Genomic DNA, 21,872 nt, shown 5'->3' on the forward strand with positions numbered 1-21,872 from the left:
ATAATTTTTAAAACTATATTTGACAAAATATATAAACTGAATTCCTGATATTCCTAACTGTTTATTCAAGGCTGACAGGGTATTTTTAATAAAATGCAAATAAAATGAAAACAGACCTGTTAATTACAAATTAAATATGAAGTCACTATAATTCTGTTCTTTTCTTCATACTTAATAGATTATCAACTAAGGATTACTGGATATATTAATTGATATTTGACAAGGTCAGCTTGATTTCTTTAATACAAATATTCATGAACTGTCTGTCCCGCACATCAGTGTCCTCTTAGGGGCGCTGTGTGCTGGTTTGTTCTGTCTCTTCTCAGGTGGGCGGTGCTGGGAAGGCTGTTTATGGAAGTGTGGGACCGGCTCATCTCTGAAGATGGGTTTCAGCTGCGTCGTCTTCGTCGCCACTATTGAAGTGGTGTCCTGACTTGTTGCCGGCACTGGATCGTAGCACCTTCTGCAGTCAGTTAGATGTGTGCTGGTACCTTCACAGCATTCTGTGCCTGCACTAACTCTCGCTCTCTGTTCCTAGTCTGGAGACCCACTCAGCCAGCCATCTCAACCTGTCACTTTCTGCTTTTCCAGCCGCCCACCTGCCTTCGACTGACACTCGGTTCTGACTCTGGAGGGCTTACAAGCCTAGCCTCGGTTCATCTCTACTCTACGCACTCATCTCGATCTGCACATCAAGACTCACCAACTCTCGGATCATTAATAAACCTGCTCTGCTCACTTCCACCACCATCTCCTCTTGATGTCTGCATCTGAGCCTCAGATCTGTACCCTAACAGTACGATCCAGCCACCATGAGCTCAGCAGATGGCAACCCCTAGGCAGAGCAGGATTCTTCGGTTCAACATACCCTGGCAGTGAGGCTGGATCAACACGACGTGGTCCTGCAGACATTAATCGACAAGGTCTCCTGACTGTTCGCTCAGATTTCTGACATGTCGGCCCGACTAGCCCCAACGCCAGCAGGTTCCGATTCAGCCTCCCCTGCTCCGAACCCGGTTTCCCAAGTGATGGTTTGCCCTCAGGAGCCTAACACACCCACACTGGAGAGATATTCTGGAAACCTGGGTTCCTGCCAGGCTTTCAAAACGCAGGCAGGGTTGGTGTTTGAGATGCAGCCCCTAGCTTACGCCTCTGACCGGTCCCGTATAGCTTACCTAATTGGGCTTCTTTCCGGACCGGTGAAGACTTTGGGAACGGCTTTGTAAGAGACCCAGTCGCCAACCTGTCACTCCTATCAAGCCTTCACTGAGGAGATGAAGAGAACTTTGATCACCCGGTGAAAGGCAGGGACTCTACGGACTGGCTCATAATTATCAACCAGGGAAACTGTAGTGTGGCCGAGTATGCCGTGGAGTTCCAGACCTTAGCTGCGGTAAGCAGATGGAATAACAGTGCTCTTCAGAGCGTCTTCTTTTGGGGACTCCAGGATCATTTGAAAGATGAACTGACCACACAGGAGTGACCTCTCAATCTGGAGAGCCTAATATTTGTCAGTACCAGCATCAACAACCGCATCAGACGAACTGATAGAGCACACACTTGCACACCCCCCCCCCCTCCCCCCCTACTTTCAACGTCTCCTCCCCTCTCTTCTGCTGACGACTGGTGGTGATGGTGTGTAGCGCCAGTGAAGGCAGCAACCACAGATCCGCTAGTTTGATAGCAATTTGTCTCATGTGTTTTTGCTATGTTTGTGCAGGTTGGCTTTTCTTTTGGTTTCTCACTTCTTATCACGACTCCATCTTGGAACCGCGATCTGAATTGATGTATCTTTTTTTTACCACCACCCCTCCCCCCCTCCCCCAATTTCTGTCTGAGTTCCTTTAACTCTGTTTCTTTTTTCAAGACGGAGCGCTGTTACTGGCTGCCTGGGCGTCTTTAAAACCCATGGAATTTCGTTGCACTTGTAACTTCGGTAACTTTTTGCAATGACAATAAAGATGATTCTGATTCTGAGATAATGCTGGCATGAGCGATCCCTTTGCAGCCTGGCACCCATAGTTTCGGCTCCAACCCAGCCCACTGGAGCGGAATTGCCGTCTTCGCTTCAGGATCCGGAGCCCATGCAGATCGGTCGGGCCCAGCTGACTTCACAGGAGAGGAGTCAGCGCAGAGCCACAAAGGCCTGCCTTTACTGCAGCAGCTCAGGACATTATGCTACCAACTGTCACAAGTGTCCGTTAAAAGATCGGGCTCTCCTGTAGATAATTTTTCAGTCAGAGTAAGGCCCTTTCACTGTCCACACCTTCCGTGTGACTGTCGTATTGATCTGTTTCCAGGAGCTACCCTGCCCCGCAGCCGGTTGTACAACCTTTCGCGACCCTAGCACGTTGCCATGGAGACCTGTATTCATGAATCCTTGGCAGCTGGCATCATACGTGCAACCTCTTCTCCAATTGGAGCAGAGTGTCACGATGCGTGGGACAGAGGCTCAAGCGCAGAAAGCAACCAGACACAGGACGTGAGTTATCCAGGTTTATTCTGCAGAAGTTTATCAAAAGTCCAAGAGCCAAGTCCGAGAGCCGAGTCTGAGAGTTGCGCCAGGTGGCGGACGATGAAGATGAGCGGCAGAGGGTCAGAGCAGAGCGGACGGTGGTGCTGGCAGCTGAGGATGGCCATCGAGGTGGAGGGATTCTGAAGGAATTCTCTGAAGGCTTGGCGTTTCTGGGCAACAAGTTGAGCGAGTGGCAAGCGAGAAACAGGCGGAGGTGATCCAGGCTGAAACAGAAAGGAAGAAGGGTCAATACGCAGCATGGAACTTCAAGCTTAACACGAAGTAACTCATAAAAACTGACTGAGGGAGTACAATGGTCTGGCGTCGGAGGATGGACAACAGCCAGATTATATAGTGAGAGAGAAAAGGTGGAACAGATCTCTTCGAACAGGTGACACCAATTAGTTGATTACGCTGCGCCAGCGCTGCAGACACTACAGCATGCCCACCTGTAACAGGGAAGGGAAGGGGGAAAAAGCGCAGCAATCCTGTTCCTATCCAGTGACCGAGGCAGCGGGCATGGCACAGGGTTTTTCTTCATGAGTAAGAAGGACGGTTCTCTCAGATGGTGTCTTGTTTTTAGAGGACTTAATAGCGTTGCTGTTCACAACCTCTGCGAAGCTCTGCCTTCTTACCCCTCCATGGTGCCATGGTGTTTTCTAAGTTGGGCGTTCACAATGCTTACCACCTGGTCTGTATTCGTGAGGGAGATGAATGGAAGACAGCCTCCAACACCCCACTGGGTCACTTTAATTACCTGGCCATGCCGTTTGGTCTAACTAATGCCCCGGCTGTATTCCAGAATCTGATGAATGATGTTTGGAGAGACTGCATCGATCACTTCGTGTTTGTCAAGGCAGAGAAGTGTTAGTTTCACAAGTCCACTGTGTCCTTCCTAGGCTACATAATCTCACAGAGAGAGACTCTCATGGATCCCTCCAGCTTGCTGCTGTTCAGGAGTGGACTTTGGTTTTTGGACGTTTCAACTTTACTCTGACCTACTGTCCAGGGTCCCAAAACATTAAGCCCGACTCCTGGTCCCGACAGTATGCTACTGAGGACACCCTTCCTGAGCCTGAAATCACCTCGTCTTGGCTTTTCTGTCATCCCAGAGTCACTCGAATGTTGGAGATGCTGCGTCAGAGGTTCTGATGGCCCTCCATGGACAAGAACATGCAGGATTCGTGGCTCAGAATGAGACTTCGATCTGCCCAGTTCCGGCCTTTTTCAGCACTTGCCGGTACCCCGGCGGCTGTGGTTCCCACTGGCCGTGGTCCCATATTGCTTTGCACTTAATCACAGGTCTGCCCCCCTCCGATGGTAAGACCATGATCCTCTCCATCGTGGATAGGTTTTCTAAGGCTGCTCTGTCGCCCTCTCCAAGCTCCCCTCTGCCAAGGAGACAGCAGACCCACTTGTCACGGAGGTGTTCTGCGTGCATGGTATTCCCACGGATATACTATCAGACCAGGGTCCCCAGTTTACATCGGGGGTTTGGACGGCATTTTGTTCTGCTCTGGGGGCTAAGGTAAGCCTTTCATCTGGGTTTGATCCCCAGTGCAATGGCCAGACAGAACGTCTAAACCAGGAGATGGAAACTCTGCCCAGGTGTGTGACAGCTGAGGATGCTTTGGCCTGGAGCACTCACCTCCCATGGGTGGAGTATGCACATAATTCCTTGGTCTGCTCCTCTCCTGGGATGTCTCCATTTCAGTGCTCCCTGGTGTGCCAGCCTCCTTTGTTCTCCAGAACAGGAGTTCATGGTGTCTTCTGTTGAGGCAGCCATAGGAAGGTGTGAAAGGGTCTGGAAGAGAGCCCGGGCTGCATTTCTCCGGTGCTCCCAGATGATGGAGCAGCAGGCCAATCGGACACACACTGCCGCCCCCTCTTATTCTCCAGGGCAGAGGGTCTGGTTGAGGGCCGTGGATCTTCCTCTTGAGGTGGAGTCCAGGAAGCTGGCTCCTTGCTTTTTGGGTCCTTTCGAAGTCGGGAGAGTCATCAATCCTTGTGTGATATGACTCAAGCTTCACTCCTCCATGCACATTCACAACACTTTTCATGTTTCTCTGGTCACACCAGTGGCATCTTGCCCCCCTGTCCGTTCCCCACCTCCGCCCAGGATGTTGGATGGAGGCCTGGTCTACACTGTGTGTAGACTTGTGGATGTTCGTCACTGAAGTCAGGGCAAACCTGCCAACCTTGGCGAAATTTTTGGAGTACTACTTGCAGGGCTCCCAAGTGACACTGGGGGGAACAGGAGGGACAGAGGGGAACCTGTCAATGTTTAGATATGTCCTAACAAGTGGTGTGTGTGTGTGTGTGTGTGTGTGTGTGTGTGTGTGTGTGTGTGTGTGTGTGTGTGTGTGTGTGTGTGTGTGTGGACACTCAAATTCACTGTTATAAAACTTTCAAACATTTCTAAGTGCGTCCTTAGATGGTTGATGTATAGAATAGTTCTTCTCCCCTCTTCCTGCCTCCCCCAGCATCATGACGGTGGACGATCTGAAACTAAGGTCTCTTTCTGTTCACCTTTTGCAGTTCTTAGTTAAGAACGCAATTCCACAAACACATCCCTAACCTTTCTCTGATGTTTGTGAGTCACCACTCTGCAGGTACAGTGTGTTTCTATTTTGTAATTGAAATTTAGAGAGCTTCATGTTTTCTTTTACTATATACCTAATTAAACTCCATTAAGCCACAGAGATCATGTTGTATATATAATATATTTTTAAGAGCTTTTAAAGGAAGCAGAATAACTTCACAGTCGGCAAACTCAGTGAGAGGCAAAGTGTATCACCGTTATTTTGCTGTTCATCTGATTTCATTGTTTGGAAGCAGAATTCACCAAGCAGTGGTTTGTTCACCCACTGGTCGGAAACGCTTATTTGAAAGTGGGACTTCCTAAAGTTTTCGATCATTTGATTCTATTAAAATCAATACGTGATAAAAACCTCTAATTAATGATTCATTGAATCAACTCTGTTAGACTTTTCTTTGAAATTGTCTGTAACTGTTGTATCTGTGGCCTTACACCCATGCTGAATGCCTAAATTAAATAGATCTTTATTATACATTTATTAAATTCAGTTGTAAAAATGTCTGTTTGGAATAAATAACTGATAGTTTTAGCTTCCAGTTTTGATTATTCATTCTAAAAATATATGAAATTTTCCCTCTGTTTATGAGAAAAAGCATATTGAAGGAGTAAAATGAAGCTTACAGCGACTGTATTTTATTAAACTACATATTTTTATTGCAGTAGCTTCTCATTAGAGGATTGACTTTCTCTCATTGATCACATGATCATAATGTCTTAGTTTGAAATCATTATCACTTAAGATTTTAATTTTGCTCATTTTAGGGATTGTACTTATTTTTTCTTTGACTGTTTTCACGATTAAGAGTACTTTTGCGGTTTTTAATTTCCTGTTGCAGTCATTTTTTTTTTTTTTTTTTTTTTTTTTAGCTTTTTCTGCCCATTTTTGCAGTTTTAACTGCTTTATCCATTGATGGCTCCTCAGTAGTTTCTATACAACATCTCAAATCTCCAAGAAAAGCAGCAACTTGTCAATAGAACCAGATGAGTGAAACGATCTATTTTGGTCTGAGACATTTTTCTTTGTGTGGATTAAATCCTGTTTTTCTTACCAAGAGGGAACTGTGGAAACAACATTTTTCAGTTGAAGTGAAAGACAGAATGGAGGAGACTCTGATTTCAACTTTTCTATACTTTAGATGGAACATTTGAATTGTGAGAAAACAGACTGTCTTTTAAAAGACAGTCTGTTTTAAGAATAAAATTAAGACACATATTGATTTGTATTTAAGTTAAGACTTGAGGGAGCTACTCCTGAACTGCAGCTTTTAGACCACTGGTCTCAAAGAAAACATGCTTTTAGTTTACTTTTGGAAATGGTATGATTTCCAAATCCTCTCAGGAAAGTTCTTCCAGCTCACTGTTGCAGTTCACTGCACTATATCAATTTCAATGTCAGCTTTATTTATATAGCACATTTAAAGAGGCCTGTGGCCAGCCAAAAAAAAAAAAAAAAAGTAAAAAGAACAATAACAAGGTAGAGCAGTAACACAGTAAAAAGAGAGAAGGTAATATCCTGAGGAGGCCCTGCTCAGCCAAAGGCCAGGGTGAGAAGGTGGGTTTTTAGCTAGGATTTAAAAGTATGCCAGCGATCCACAGAACGCACTGACAGGGCCAAACTGTTCCACAATCTGGGATGTCAACTCACTGCAATATGTCAACTCACTGCACTGTGATGATAACTCACTGGACTGCGTCAGTTCACTGCACCATTGTATCACAGTAGTGCAACATGTTTGAATGGGTATATCGGAGAAGAAATTACCATCAGGAAGGATAAGAGGCCTCTCACAGAAATCCTTAGAATAACAAAACTGTGACGTTCAGAATGTCACTGTAGTCTGAACTTCATACTAGGCACAGTTGCTTAAGACTCAAGTTAAAAAGAATGTCTTAAATACTTAAAAAAAAAATCCAATGTTTATAAAATGTAGATTTTAATTTATTGTGAAAGACATTCATTCAATGTCATTTTGAACATGTGTGACAAGCAGCTTGTTAGATTTGTTCAGGCAGAAACAGGCTCTGCATGTTTTCGGGGATGTTTATGGACAGTTGAGAAGGATCAGGAAGGGGAGATGTCAAGTATTCCCCTTTAAGATGGGGAGTACTGTGCATAGCAGGCTTTCCAGACACAGCTGTGTGAATTAGGCTGAACGTCTGTATAAGTTTAGGGTGTATTTTCAGTGAAACTATTCATCCTGGAGAATCCTGGTTCCTCTATTCCTCAAGGAAGATGAGCTGGTTTTAATGCAAGGCAAACGTTTTGGCAGCAAGAAGCTTGGGAAGCTCCCTCCTATTGTCCCAGACTCATTTTGACCCCAGAGAAATCTTTTCTGTTAAAATACATTTGTAATTTATCAGATAGTGTGAAAAATGAAACAGTGCTTTTCATCATTAAAACTAATTTAATTTGATGGACTTATGGAAGTTTTGCTGAACTTTATTACACTGTGTTTGGCCATTTTTTAGTCTGGGGTTAAAAAAACCCCACAGCACAGAATGATCCACTGAGGTAAAGTTTCAAAACATCTTCAGCTATCCCCAGATCACAGTAGAAGAGAACAAAGTGAAAGAACATGAGGGCGAGGTCACATATGAAGGTGAAAAAGAAGAAATGTCAGAGGTGGGTGGTTGATTTATGATGAACAGGTGGAATCAAGTGATGAGGAGAATCTGAGAAAGAGGAGCTGTGATAATATTTTCAACCAAAGGATGAAGCATTGATCTGGTCTCTCATCCCTCCAAGTGATTGATGCCACTAGTTGACCGAAGGGAGAGCAGATAATGAAAACTAGCATGGTCCAAACACATAAAGAAGGTCTTGTATAGATTATAGATTATAGATTATATGATATCCATCTTGGATCTGTTTCTGCCCAAGGTGGGACTTCCTGGGTGGTATCCCCATTCAAGCTCAGGTCAAGCGAGGCCTGGGAGCTTTAGGGTTCTGCAGGATCTTTGCTGTTCCAAACACACACACACACACACACACACACACACACACACACACACACACACACACACACACACACACACACACAGTCTTGTATTTCTATCCTTGTGGGGACCGTCCATTGACTCCCATTCATGTCTAGCCCCTAACCCTGACCCTTACCCTAACCCTAACCCACACCACAACAAAGCCTAACCCTAAAGAAATGTTTTTGCACTTTTACTTTTTTCAGTAACAACAACATGGTCAAGAAAACACTGTTTCTCCTACTTAGGACCGGAAAAAGGTCCCCACAAGGCACGTCGTTCCACGTTTTGCTATCCTTGTGGGGACATTTGGCCCCGACAAGGATAGAAATACAAGAACGCCCACACACACACACACACACACACACACACGCACACGCGCGCGCGCACGCACGCACGCACGCACGCACGCACGCACGCACGCACGCACGCACACACACACACACACACACACACACACACACACACACACTTTCTACTGGCCTTCTCAACACTCATCTTCTATAGCTGCTCTTTCAGCCCTTGGTATTTCTCCAGATTTTCCCGTTCCTTCTTTCTGATGTTGCTGTTACTGCGGATTGCTGCACTGATCTGTACTGCTCTCTCCTCATGTTTATCCACCACCACTATGTCGGCTGATTGGCCATCACCAGTTTGTCATTCTGAGTCTTGAAGTCCCTCAGGATCTTTGCTTGGTTACCACTGTCGGGGGTGTGCTCCATCTAGACTCTGGGGTCTCTAGTCTGTACTCGGCACAGATGTTTCTGTACACTATGCCTGCAACCTAGTTAAGGCGTTCCATGTCTGCCTTTCCTGCTAGCATCTTTCGCCCTGCTGTGATGTTCTCTACTGTTTCAGGGACTTCCTTGCACAGTCTGCACCTGAGGTCTTGTCTAGTGTGATCCTCCCCGCCTCTATTGATCTTGTGTTTAGGGCCTGTTCTTGTGCAGCCATGATCAGTGCCATTGTGCTGTCTTCCAGTTGGGTATCTGATTACTGGTAGGGCACATATGTTAATGGCTTAGATTTGATTCTTACCATTCAGCTGACTGTTCAGGACCTGTCTCACCCTCTGGAGGTATTTGGCTCTGGCTGACCTCTGGGCTGCTTCATCATGGTTGCCATTTGCTTGTGGTATCCCCGGGTATTTGTAGCTGTCTTCCACATCTCTTATATTACTTTCAGGTAGTTCAACCCCTTCATTCGTGATCCTCTTCCCTCTCCTTGATACCATCCGCCCACACTTGTCTAGTCTGAATGACATCCAGATGTCATTGCTCTATATCCTGGTGAGGTGAATCAGGAAGTCGATGTCCTGCTCACTCTTAGCATACAGCTTGATATCATCCAAATAGGGCAGGTGACTGATGATTGTTCCATTGCGGAATCAGTACCACTCTTGGTGATGATCTGGCTGAGGGATTTCAGGCCTATATAGAACAGCAGGGGGGGCAGAGTGTCTCCTTGGTAAATGCTACATTTGATACTCACCTCTGCCGCTGGCTGCCAGTTAACTTCCAGAGTTGTCTTCCATATCCTCATTGAGTTTCCCAGGAAGGTTCTCAGTTCCCTGTTGATGTTGTACAATTTCAGGCATTCCAGTTTCCATGTGTGCGGCATTGATTCATAGACTTTCTTGTAATCAACCCAGGCAGTGCACAGGTTGGTGTTTCTGGTCCTACAGTTTTGTGCAATCGCCCTGTCAACCAGTAACTGATGCTTGGCTCCTCTGCTGTGGTTGCCAGTTCCTTCCTGGGCTCTGCTCATGTATTGTTCCATGTGGCTGTTCGTCTTAGCCGCTACGATGCCAGACAGGAGCTTCCATGTGGTGCTGAGGCAGGTTATAGGCCGGTAGCTGGATGGCATTGTTCTCTCCTGGGGTTCCTTCATGATGAGGACCGTTTGATCTTGGGTCAACCACTGTGGGTGGTTCCCTTCTCTTGGCAGCTGGGTCATTCCTGCTGCCAGACATTCATGGAGTGCAGTTAGCCTCTTCAGCCAGTAGGTGTGGAAACTGTCAGGACCTGGAGCAGTCCAGGTCTTCATTTTTTCCACCTTTTCAGGATGTCTGCTGTTATGAGTACTGGTTTTTGTTCTGTGAGGTTGCAGTGTTCTACTTGCAGATCTGCTAGCCACTGTACGTTAGTGTTGTGTGGCACCTCTTTCTCCCAGATACTCTTCCAGCATTGCTCAGTCTCTGCCCTGGGTGGATTTGCTGTGGTCTTACTGCCTTGTCACTAAGAGTATAACTTTGCTGGGTTCTTGGAGAATGTTGTATTTATTCTGCTGGCTTCCACTTCTCTTGTGTATCTCTTTAGGCAGGTAGCTAGGGGTGTGAGTCTTTGCTTAACAGTCTCCAGTATCGCAGATGTGGACAGTTTGCCGTATTTCTTGGGCAGTTCCTTCTTAAGCTTCACACCTCTGTTCACTTCTGTCACGAGGCTAACTTCTTTCCGTGTTTCCTTGATTTTTGCCTCTAGCCTTCTTTTCCATGGAGGCTCTGACTGCCGGCTACTCATACTGTTCATCTTGTAGCCAAGCATCTCTAAGGTGACTGATGCCATAGTGTAGATCATCCGGTTGGTCTTGGTGATGTTCTGGTAGGGATACTTAGCAGTGCTTTGTTTACATTGCCATTGTAATTAAACTTGTAATAATTCTGTGTGTATAATTGTATTTTTATTTTATTAAAGTCTGCATGAAAAAAATTGGTTGAAAAAACATTATTTTTACTTTTATATCTTTATTTTTTCAGGATGCAAATACGCAATGAATTGACATGTTAAGTGCAGTGAGTTTGTGTTGCAGTGAGTTTCCCTTTTACCCAGTTATGTCCTGTGTGTGTGTTGTGTGACTGCGTTTGTCCTCTGATGAACTGCTCACCTGTGCAGGAGAACCTTCCTTCACACAGCTACAGCTGATCAGCACCGTATGAATAAAGAGGTGTAGAACATCCTGGAAAGTCTGCTGGCTCCCTCTGGCTGATTGGCAGGCAGGGTAAAACCTCTCAGCAGTCCACCAGTTCCGTACAACACATCAATGTAGAACCAACACACACACTCACACTTCAGATGATTTAAAGTGACCGGTTAATCAAGTGTAGCATATCACGGTTTCTGGATGAAACCCTCTGAAATGCAGGAAGAACAGGTTCACACACAGGTTTACCAACACAACACTGTCTTAAACACTTTTTTTTTTTTCACTTTTTCTTCTTGTAGATCCGAGACGGCAGCAAGTGAAGTTGTGGTCAACACCATCACCATGTCAGACAGCCTGTCCATTAATAATTCCACTCCCAATTACTCCTACGAATATGATGAATATTATGACGACGAAGTCTGCAACAAAACCAGCGTGAAAGACTTTGGTGCCACCTTCACCCCGGTGTTTTTTTCCATCATCGTGGTCCTCAGCCTGGTCGGTAACATCCTGATCCTGGTGATTCTGGTCAAGTACGAGAACCTCAAGTCTCTCAACAACACCTTGATCCTGAACCTGGCTATGTCGGACCTCCTCTTCACCACCGGTCTGCCTTTCTGGGCCTACAATCACATGCAAGCATGGACCTTAGGAGAACTTGCTTGCAAAGTAGTGAGCTTCACCTTCTACCTTGGCTTCTACAGCAGCAGTATCCTCCTCATCCTGATGACAATTCACCGTTATGTAGCAGTGATCTGTCCCCTGTTGCACAACGCATCCACCACAGGTATTTACAGCGTTATAGCGTCCCTTCTCATTTGGGGGCTAAGTGTTCTGTCTTCCATCCCAGCTGTCATGTTCGTCACAGTGGATTCAGAAATCTGTGGCTCCATAACCCCTGAGTGGAGCTTGTGGGGACTCTACCAGCAGAATGCATTCTTCCTCTTGACTGCACTGGTCTTCATTTTCTGCTATTCCCAAATCATGTACAGGCTGTTGCATCCCACTGTTCAGAGGAGGAGAACCAGATCTGTCAAACTGATCTTCATGCTGATGGTGGTTTTCTTTGTGGGCTGGTTACCCTACAACACTGTCATCGCTGTGCAGTCACTAGGGTACCAGCCCTCAGTAGTTGTTCCAGGAATTCTGAAAGCGGAGTGTGAAAAGAGCAAGATGCTGGACTACATCTTCTTTGTGACTAGACTTCTTGCCTACTCGCACTGTTACCTCAACCCCATCTTTTACGTGTTTGTGGGGATCAATTTCAAAAATCATCTGAAGAAACTTCTGAAGACCTGGGGTGACAACAGCAACAGCAGCATCCGCAGCCGACGGAGTCGTCTCACCATCACTTCGATAACCAGCGGTGACGAGTTCTCCCTTGCAGCTGAGCGACAGAACATCTGAATTGTCTCTTTCAGTCTTTTGTATGTTTGAATGCTTCACTGTATTCATCTGCTGTATCTACTGTATTTAAATCAACTTTAACTTGTAATAGCCTCAGGGAGACCCAGTATGAAACTGTACACCGGCATCTGCGCTGAACTCCTTTTATACTGAATAAGATGGATCACCAAAATCTCCCCTACATAATAAATGTAAAAAAAAAAAAAAAAAAGGTTGGAACCTCGAATCACGATTTCTGGCTGTGTAAACTGATCAAAAGCTTCTGGGCTGCAGTTTCTAAAGAGCTGAGTGGCATTTTCCGGGTCAGCGTTAGGAGGGACCCAGGCCCGTTCATTCTTGTCCTTCCATTGAAATCAGTTGCTCTGAGTCGACAACATTTCAAACTGTCGTCGCCAAGCCGTCGTCGGTGGCGAGAAAATGCATCTTGACAAACTGGATCAAGGACAAACCACCAGCGCATTAGTGCAGTTGTGAAGGGTAATGGGAGGTATTTTGCACATATCTGGTCTCCTCTGCTCAGTGAATTACCCAAAGAATTGAGTCAACTTGTGATGAGGGGACAGCATGATATAAAGTGTCCAGACTCGCTGGGATTTAACCAGTAAGCATCCTTCAACATTGCTGTACTCCTTATATCAACATGGCTCGGCTGTTTTTGTGTCTTCGGCTTTCAGGCATGAATTCTGACTGTAAATACTGCGTGAAGACTGATCACAATAATCTGTATGACACCAGGATGTGGGACTGGACGTGGGTTTGGCAGCTGGATTCAATCATTTTACCTTGTTTGAAACTTATGAAATGGCACAGTGACAGTGGTTTTTCTTGTTTATTTGTGATATTATTTTTTGTTTTTTTTCATTCAAACCTCAAATTTGATCAACCTCTCCTAATGTACTCTTGGAGTTTTTTTGTTATTGTATGTTTTGTTTTAATTTTTTGTTCTTTTTCTGTTATGGGTGTTCATTGTGATGCAGTGATATGATGTGTAATCTTATGTTCTTTCATTTGTGTGAAAATGCAAAATCAATTAAATTCTAAATTGAATCGTAATCATCCACAGGTGGTCTGCAGCCTGTGTCGAGCTTAATTTCCTTTGATTTCACTCTCACCTCTGACACTTCTGACATGCTGTCTTTCTTTGCCATTTGAGATTTTGAAAATAAATAAACTGATTTTTTTGTTTTTAACTTCAACTAATCTGTGTGAACTCTATTTTCACCTCAAGCTGAAACCTCATGACAGCATGAAGGCATTTCTATTGGCACTTTCTTGGTGAGTAACACTTGGAAAGATTTGTAGCCATCTATTTATTGACATTTAGGCAGGTTTTAGACACTTAACGTGAGATGGTTCTCATATGTTCTGAGACCCGGGCGATCATTATTTTAAAAGAAAGGAAAGAAAAGTGAATCAAAAAAAATCTGCAGAATCAAACTTACATTAAAATTATAATCATGACTGCCAAAGTAGAATTTTTAGAAGACATAATGACAAAGAGACAAGCAAAAATGAGAGTTTCTGAAAATGCAACCCTGCTCCTGGTCCTGGTCAAAGTCCAGATCCTCCTGGACTTTGTAGTTTATGAGGTGACAATCACCATAAAAATCCAAATTGGCGGTCTGTCCGTGTGTGTGTGTGTGTGTATTTTGAGTCTATTTTCTAAACTTCAGAGTTTTATTTCCGACATAAAATCTGAATTTTCCAGACAGTTTCTGTGAGTTTCTCCTCCATGTGACTGCACCGTTCCCGTTCCTCCTGATGGTGGCAGTGTTGTTTAACGGCAACATTCACACGAATCCTGACATGATCATAAAGAAGTGTGTTGCTTCAGGTCAGGTGTGTGTCCAACACGAGGCCTGCGGGCCACAGCGAGTCGCCCACACGCAGAGTGACGGCTGCTTCAAGGATCTCACAGGGCCGCTGAGAGAAGAGCTGCCAGAATGATCTCATCGCTAAATTGTTGCAAGTTGTTACTTTTGTTTTTCCTTCATACATCTAACAAACACACACATGATATGAAACCCCCTACGGTCGTCCTACAATCAATTCATGTTTTATTCAGAATGTGTAAAATGTTTGAATATTAATTTCTTATCATGTGGACTTCAACATTGAATTTTCATTGGCCTGCAGAGCAAACATGAAAGATAAATGACAGCAATTCTGCAACAGACAAGCTGAAATAAAATTTCCTGTAACCAGTCTTCAGCTCGTCGTGTCTCATACTCAACATTTAGATGAAGTTTTTCTCTTTCTGTGCTCTCTGAAGTGAATCTCCTTCATACAAACTATTGTTTCGGAGGAGCAATTAACTGTTAAATCAATTAAATCTGTATTTTTAGCGTCTGTTAAGAGCAATCTGAAGCTCATTTTCTGTTTCATGAGTGTGACATCAGAGCGGACTTATAGTACCACAAAACAAACACAAAAAACCTGGTTCAGACACACGCACACACACAAACACACACTCGATGAGCAGCCTGGTTTGTCAGCAGTTATCAGCTCTGTGCTGCAGAAACTCAATCAATCAATCAATCAAATTTTATTTCTAAAGCGCCTTCCAACTGCCAAACGGAGCACAAGGCGCTTAACAGAGTAAAAACAAAATAAATAAGTAAAAACACTTTAAGACACAAAGTACTAAAAGGGGCTAAACATCAAACGCTAAATGAAAAAGGTGCGTTTTCAGATGACATTTAAAAACATTAAGTGCAGTGATAGACTTTAAACCCAGAGGAAGAGAGTTCCAGAGCTTCGGGCCAAGAACAGCAAAAGAGCGGTCACCAAACTTTCTATATCTCGCCCTGGGGACAACCAAGGAGGTGTGGCTTGACGAGCGTAGAGTCCTGGCAGGTTGATAAATTTGCAACAGCTCTGAGATGTAAGGGGGGGCATACCCATTAGTAGCCATAAACACAAACACCAGAATCTTGTACTGGACTCGGAACCGCACCGGAAGCCAGTGGAGAGCTTGAAGGACCGGAGTAATGTGTGAGTATTTTGAGGAGTTGGAGATGAGACGAGCTGCTGCGTTCTGAACCAACTGAAGTTTATGGAGGAGTGAGAGATTCAGTCCAGCGTAAAGGGCGTTACAATAGTCAAGTCTTGAGCTGATGAGAGCATGAGCGGCCTTCTCTAAATCTGCCCGAGACAAGAATGGCTTAACTCTGCTCAGAAGCCTTAGTTGGAAAAAGCCCGCCCTCACAACAGAACTGATTTGCTTTTCAAAGTTAAGTTCATTGTCAAAAATCACACCCAGATTCCTCACAGCAGAAGCAAATTGTGGGGTGGATGAACCAAAATCTGGGGAACTGTGGGTTGGGTCAGAACTGAAGTGGATATATTCAGTCTTTTCCCCATTCAAATGAAGGAAATTCTGTGACAACCACTGTTTGATGGTGTGGAGACAGTTATTGAGGGGATCTAACGCAGAGCGATCACACTGACTCTTCACAGCAACGTTTGTAATTTTGTTATGAAAAACCTAACATTAGAATATACTGGAATTCCTTTTTTCCAAAGGGCCTCACAAATTAAGGTATGAAAATAGTTGTAGAGCAAATTTCTGTTGTACACACGCATGCACACACACACACACACACGCACAAGCTCACACACACATACGCATGCTGTTTTTGAATACTTCAGTATGACTTGACTGACAGTGTCATTTGTAGCATTTTCAAAGCGTGGTGTGTCAGTGTGAGTGCCTCAGAGGGGCCGAGGACCGCTGGTCTCTAACATGCCCCCTCATTGGTGACATGCCGCTCAGGCTGGAGCTGAGAGCTGATCTGCTGAAAGTGCCAGCAGCCTGGTGCCTGCTCTGCCCTCCATGTGCTTCATTCATGGGAGCGAGCTGGATGCTGCAGTTAATTAAGATTCATCTGAACCGCAGAGACATGAATGCTGTTACTGAGGCCCACGCCACTCTTCCCCTAAGACCCCCGCCAAGCCATGGAGGCCTCTCACCACCAGGACTCCAGAGAGCTCACATTATTCTGAACAAATTAAAAAAAAAAAAAAAAAAAAAAAACCAGGGAAAATCTGGGTCGACCGTAAACTCTGGGATTTTAGGCCTAAATCAGGAATACACAGTAACTTCACATAGATTTTCCTTTCATTCCTGCTACAAAGATTTTTTTTGTCATTTTTGCTTTTAATTCACTAACTATGCATTTAAGTTAATATGGGAAAAAAAGCAAATGTAGCTTTATTTGCAGTTACAGCTGCAGAAATAAAAAATGGACAAAACAAATAATGGACATTCAACATCTGAGTGATGGACATTCAACATCTGCGTGTGTGTGTGTGTGTGTGTGTGTGTGTGTGTGTGTGTGTGTGCATTGCCCACACTCGGTGATGGGGTTGTGCCATCACAGTCCATTTGAGGCATGAAGCCAAATCAAGGAGCTGCGGTTTACTGGAGAGACGTACAGTAAACTGTATGTGGTTTCAAAAAACTCCCATCTGACTCCAGAGTGTCAAACCGACTAAAAGCTTCCACTGCGATCAGGTTGAAATTTGATACTTTCAGCTGTTTTAATCATTATTGGTAATTAAAGAGTATTTTTAGTTCATATCAAGGTAAAAAGTGGCTGAAATAGTCCTCTTCCTCTTGTCGCCTGTGAATTTAATAATGTATTCATTTTAAAATATGCTGTGCTGTCATATTAATGTCCTTCCAGGTCTGTTTCTTCCTCCTTACAACACTAGTCAAAGAAAGAACAGGGTCAATTTGGAACCACAACTGACCGGGCCCTTTAAAATCAATCAAGCTTATGGTTTAAATAAGAAATTAAACAATAAGAAATTGCATGAGATGTGTGAAAGGAAAAATTAATTGTTACAGGTTTTTTCATGACACAAGTATTACCAGCATGCCACTTTTCCCCTCCGGGGCTCAAACCACGTAGCAGAAGAGTTCAGCACCACGGACAGTGGCTATGTCTGACATCCCAACACAGTTCAGCACCACGGACAGCGAAAACATAATTCAACTGAGAAGACAGGGCGCTAATAGATCAACGTTTAATGGGGGCCCCACAAGTTAATGCACCACAAATCTTTCACTGAAAATAAACAGCAAAACAATGAAATGCAAACTCTGAGAAGCTCAATTACAACCACTGACACCCGGAGCCACTGGGTCATCACGTGTTAAAAAATAAAGAAGATAATCCTGACTAATCAGCAACTGCTGAAATTCTCTCTTGCAGGTAGTTGCAGAAAGTGACGTGATGGAGTGAAAGTTTGTTTGTGTGATCTTTTGTGCAGGTTTCCACAGTTTAGGAAATGGTGACAATGAACCCACATCGGATCCAAGGCGGTGAAGTGCCTCCACGACATCAGAGCACACAAATGTTAATATGACAAAGACAAATCATGAATCTGTCGTGTGCCTCATGGTTTACCACCATCACAAATGACCCACTGAGCAATCAACATCCATAGACATCCAAGACAAGTTAATATTCGGTCCATCCAGGTCATAATCTGGGCGTCCATGTGACAGCCAGAACTGGATTAGAAACGGCGTTAAGAAAAGACGTTCATTTTTTTTTTTTTACTATATAAAACCAATGCGTTATTATTAGTACAAGATGCAGTTGATGAGGACGTCAACGTTTCATAGGCCTCACAGAAAAAGGACCCGTAAGGCATATACAGGAAAATTAAACCAGCAGTTTTGGATTTCAGTTCTTCTTCCTGCTAGCCTATGAAGGGACGGAGCATATTGTCTTTGTTCTGTACGGAGAAGAACCACACATCTGCAGGTGTGTTGACAATAAATCAGATCTAGTCTCTGTGCTCATGATTGTGTCCATTTTATTTTTATGATTGTTTGAGTTCATGTGTTCAGCTTACAGTTGAAATTTTTTAAGGCTGTACAAACATTTTCATTTCATCTCTGTGCACACATATCGACAGCCGCAACAGGTTCTGAGAATTACGGCTGCAGACCAAAACAAGACACAGCTGTCTTAAAACAATGTGTGCATACGCACCGACAGTTGACCAGAAGCATCTGTTCGTGTTTTGTCGGTGAAATGTCTCCCACCTTTGCTCTTAAATATCCTGCGCATGTGTGATGTCAGTTGGTGAAAAATGAAGCAAACTCGGAAGTGCAGAAAAGTTTGACTCCTTAGAAATTCCAGCAGGGGGCGATGCTGTTGGTTTCAAAAAGAACCCAAGTCCTATTGGAACTCATTCGAAAATGCTGAATTTCAGAGTGATATAAACATTAAGTCCGGTTTCAGAACATGTTTTGGTCTCTACCTCTGGTTTCTACAACTGTGTCTTCTTGACCAGACTCTGATTTTCATATAAATCATCTGGTGCCCTCCCGGCCACGAGTGCTGGAGTGCAAGTGCTGTGGCCCTGCGTCCCATACAACCAGGTGTGCAGCCGTCGAATGCACTTCTCTTCCACCGATAGGTCTAAACAGCTGTAGTTGGTGGAGAGATGTCCCCGCATGCCAGCTGCAGGGCCCGGCTGGCCCCACTGGTGGTCGCTGGCCCGCTGCGCTCCCCGGTGGTGAGACTGGAGGACAGACTGTGATCGTAGCAACGGACAGTGTGATTATGGTGACCGAGAGGCTCGAGTTGGAGACTCTGCCTGGAGCTTTATGTTTGCCTCTCTGTTTGAAATAGCTAGCTTAGCTACAAGCAAGCAGAGGTATAAAAAACTTAAAAAAAAAAAAAAACTGTTCTCGCCCTTCCTGGGCGGTATCTCCTTCAAGCTCGGGTCCTCTACCAGAGGCCGGGAGCTTGAGGGTTCTGTGCAGGGACTTAGCTGTTCCTAGCACTGCGCTCTTCTGGACAGAGAACCCAGATGTTGCTCCTGGTATTTCCTGGAGCCATGCATACTGGCACCACTGTTACCTTGACCGATCTGTTCTTTCAGTCCTTGGTATTTCTCCAGCTTTAGTGTTCCTTTTTCCTGATGTTGCCGTCACCAGGGATAGCTACATTGAGTACTCCTGCTCTCTTCTCATGTTTATCCACCACCACTATGTCAGGCTGATTGGTCATCACCAGTTTGTCAGCCTGAATCTTGGAGTCCCACAGGCTCCTGGCTTGGTTGTGCAAGTGAAGTTGTGGTCGACACCATCACCATGTAAATACAAACAGCTCGTCCAGTAACGATTCCACTGTGGTGTGTGCTGGGAGAAGGATTTCCTCACATTTGACGGGGCGGGGTTTGGTCATTGGGGAGGTGTGGTGCACTGATAGTGGGGGTCAAAAAGGCGGAAGTGATCTGTCAAAGTGGTGCTTCCTGGGATGACAGCTGTCACTGGTGTGTGTGAGAATAAACCTCACTCGATCCTACTCCCTCGTCCGTCTCCTCTTTTTGTGACCTCCACACCACTTCCTATTACTACTATGAATATGCTGGAAATTATGATGAGGAAGTCTGTAAAAAAACCAGCGTGAAACATTTTGGTGCCATCTTTATCCCGGTCGTGGTCCTCAGCCTGGTCGGTAACATCCTGGTCCTGGTGATTCTGGTAAAGTATGAAAACCTCACTAGCACACACTGGACAACTTTTGGACTTTAAACAATCTTTTACTGTGAAATAAAACAGATAAAACTTCGTGTTCCACCATATCTTCTGCAAGGATTAATTACAAAGAATTAAATGTTTTTCTTCAAACTGTCATAACTCCTGTCAAGTGTGCCCCCTCTTACAGGTGAATACCTACTGAACTGCACAAGCTAACCAGCAAACCCCTGCTCATATTAATTGTAGTCAGTTGCTTCTCAATGCTGACGAAAGTGAAGCGAGTTCCCAAGTAGAGAACACATAGTGATGTTCACAACACAGTAAACAACTGAAGGAAGAGATTTAACTGATTACACATAGACTGCAAAAATCTACAAATGAGAGACATGAATGATTCAGTAATTCAGTTCAATGTGTGTCTCATAAAATATGGCCCAGCTGAAGATGACCATTTAAATGTGTTTGTTTCACCTCTATAAAACACCAGTGACAACAAATACTTGCTAGTATGTGATAAAATGAACCAAAAGAAAGTATTATCAAGATTACACAATGCTGTGGTCTGATCTGAGCTCTTCATAGCTCCTTAGTCACAGCTGACAAACAAAAAAACACAGAAAAGTGTTTGTCAATCAGTTTGATCCTCCAGTAGCTGCACTTCTACTTGCAACGCGGTCAATCTCTGCCAAACTCCGCCAAACACACGGCTGTTTTATTTCCCATAAGCCCCTCCTACTGGGTGTGACAAAAAAAAAAAAATTCAAAAAGGCATATTTGTGGCCACTAAAGAAACAGAAAATCATCTTAAACAAGCCTGACTCAAAAATAATAAACTTTTCATGAGTCCAGGAAATCTCCACATGAATTGAAAACACAGCAGCATATGGAAACACAACTGACCGTACACTTTAAACCCAATAAAGCTTATGTGGTTAAACGATAACAATTGAACCAAACGTGTTAAACTCACTTTTAAAAGTTTTTTCCATGACACAAGCATTACTAGCCCGCTGCTTTCCCCCACAAGGCTCAAATCATGTAACAGAAGAGTTCACCACCACAGAGAGTAATACGTTTGAGATTTCAGCACCATGGACAGCGACTATGTCTGGCAAAGCATTTCACTGAAAATAAACCAACAAAACAGTTAAATGCAAACTCTGTAAAGTTCAGCTATGACCATCACATTAAACTCTGACACCTGGTGCCACTGGATCATCGCATGCTCAAAAATAAAGACAATAATCTTCACTAATCAACTAATCTAAGAAAGTGAGCAGCAGATTAGTTGGCAACAAAAATAATGGTGAGTTGCAGTCCTAATAGTTTGTACCACTCTGACCCTCTGTAGACATTCGCAAGTGATTGATGATGATGATGATGATGATGGTGATGATGATTTTATCCATATTTTATTTGGTCATGATGTCTGTGATCCATTTGTAAATTAGTATTTTACAAAGTGAAAATGAAGTCAGCTATGTAACACTACACTTCTCTTCAATGTCTTGAACCTGCATTGCCAAAATCAGTCTTGGAATTTTTTTACCAACCCTGAATCATCACATCTGAGACAAACTGAGCCGTATAAGACCAAACATGGCACCAGGACAAATAAACCTCCTAAACCTTTGAGAGAGACTAGAGGCTACAGCGTCTCAATATAGGATGAATGGAATAACTGTTATTAAATTAGCGAAACATCAAGTCCACAGTCAGCTAATATTTCCTCAGACATTCTTCTGGTTTGACCTTTAATATGGACTGAAACAACTGAGTGCATCAAACCCAGGCCTCGTACACGACAAACTGAGGCATCCATTTCTTATTTCTCATCTCGGAGTCTGTTCCTTCTCTTCTATCACAACATTTTCTCAGCAAATGATGTTGTTGTTCAGTCGTGTTTTTCGCCACAAGCCAAACAGCTGTTGTTGTTTTCTTGT

General features: G+C 44.1%; 1 protein-coding gene across 1 annotated transcript; it reads left to right on the forward strand.

Annotated features, from left to right (window-relative positions):
• Positions 1–5,067: 5,067 nt before the first annotated feature.
• Positions 5,068–12,633, forward strand: xcr1b.1 (chemokine (C motif) receptor 1b, duplicate 1). The gene is made up of 2 exons (XM_030115185.1): positions 5,068–5,127; positions 11,315–12,633. Exon 2 carries the CDS (start codon positions 11,358–11,360, stop codon positions 12,420–12,422), a length of 1,065 nt encoding a protein of 354 aa, XP_029971045.1. The 5' UTR covers positions 5,068–5,127; positions 11,315–11,357; the 3' UTR covers positions 12,423–12,633.
• The last annotated feature ends 9,239 nt before the right edge of the window (positions 12,634–21,872 follow it).

This window comes from Salarias fasciatus, chromosome 18 (genome assembly GCF_902148845.1).
Source record: "Salarias fasciatus chromosome 18, fSalaFa1.1, whole genome shotgun sequence".
Taxonomy (NCBI): domain Eukaryota; kingdom Metazoa; phylum Chordata; class Actinopteri; order Blenniiformes; family Blenniidae; genus Salarias; species Salarias fasciatus.

Excerpts from the sequence above, each read along its gene's own strand:
- xcr1b.1 (XM_030115185.1), top strand. The coding sequence starts at position 11,358 with ATGTCAGACAGCCTGTCCATTAATAATTCCACTCCCAATTACTCCTAC.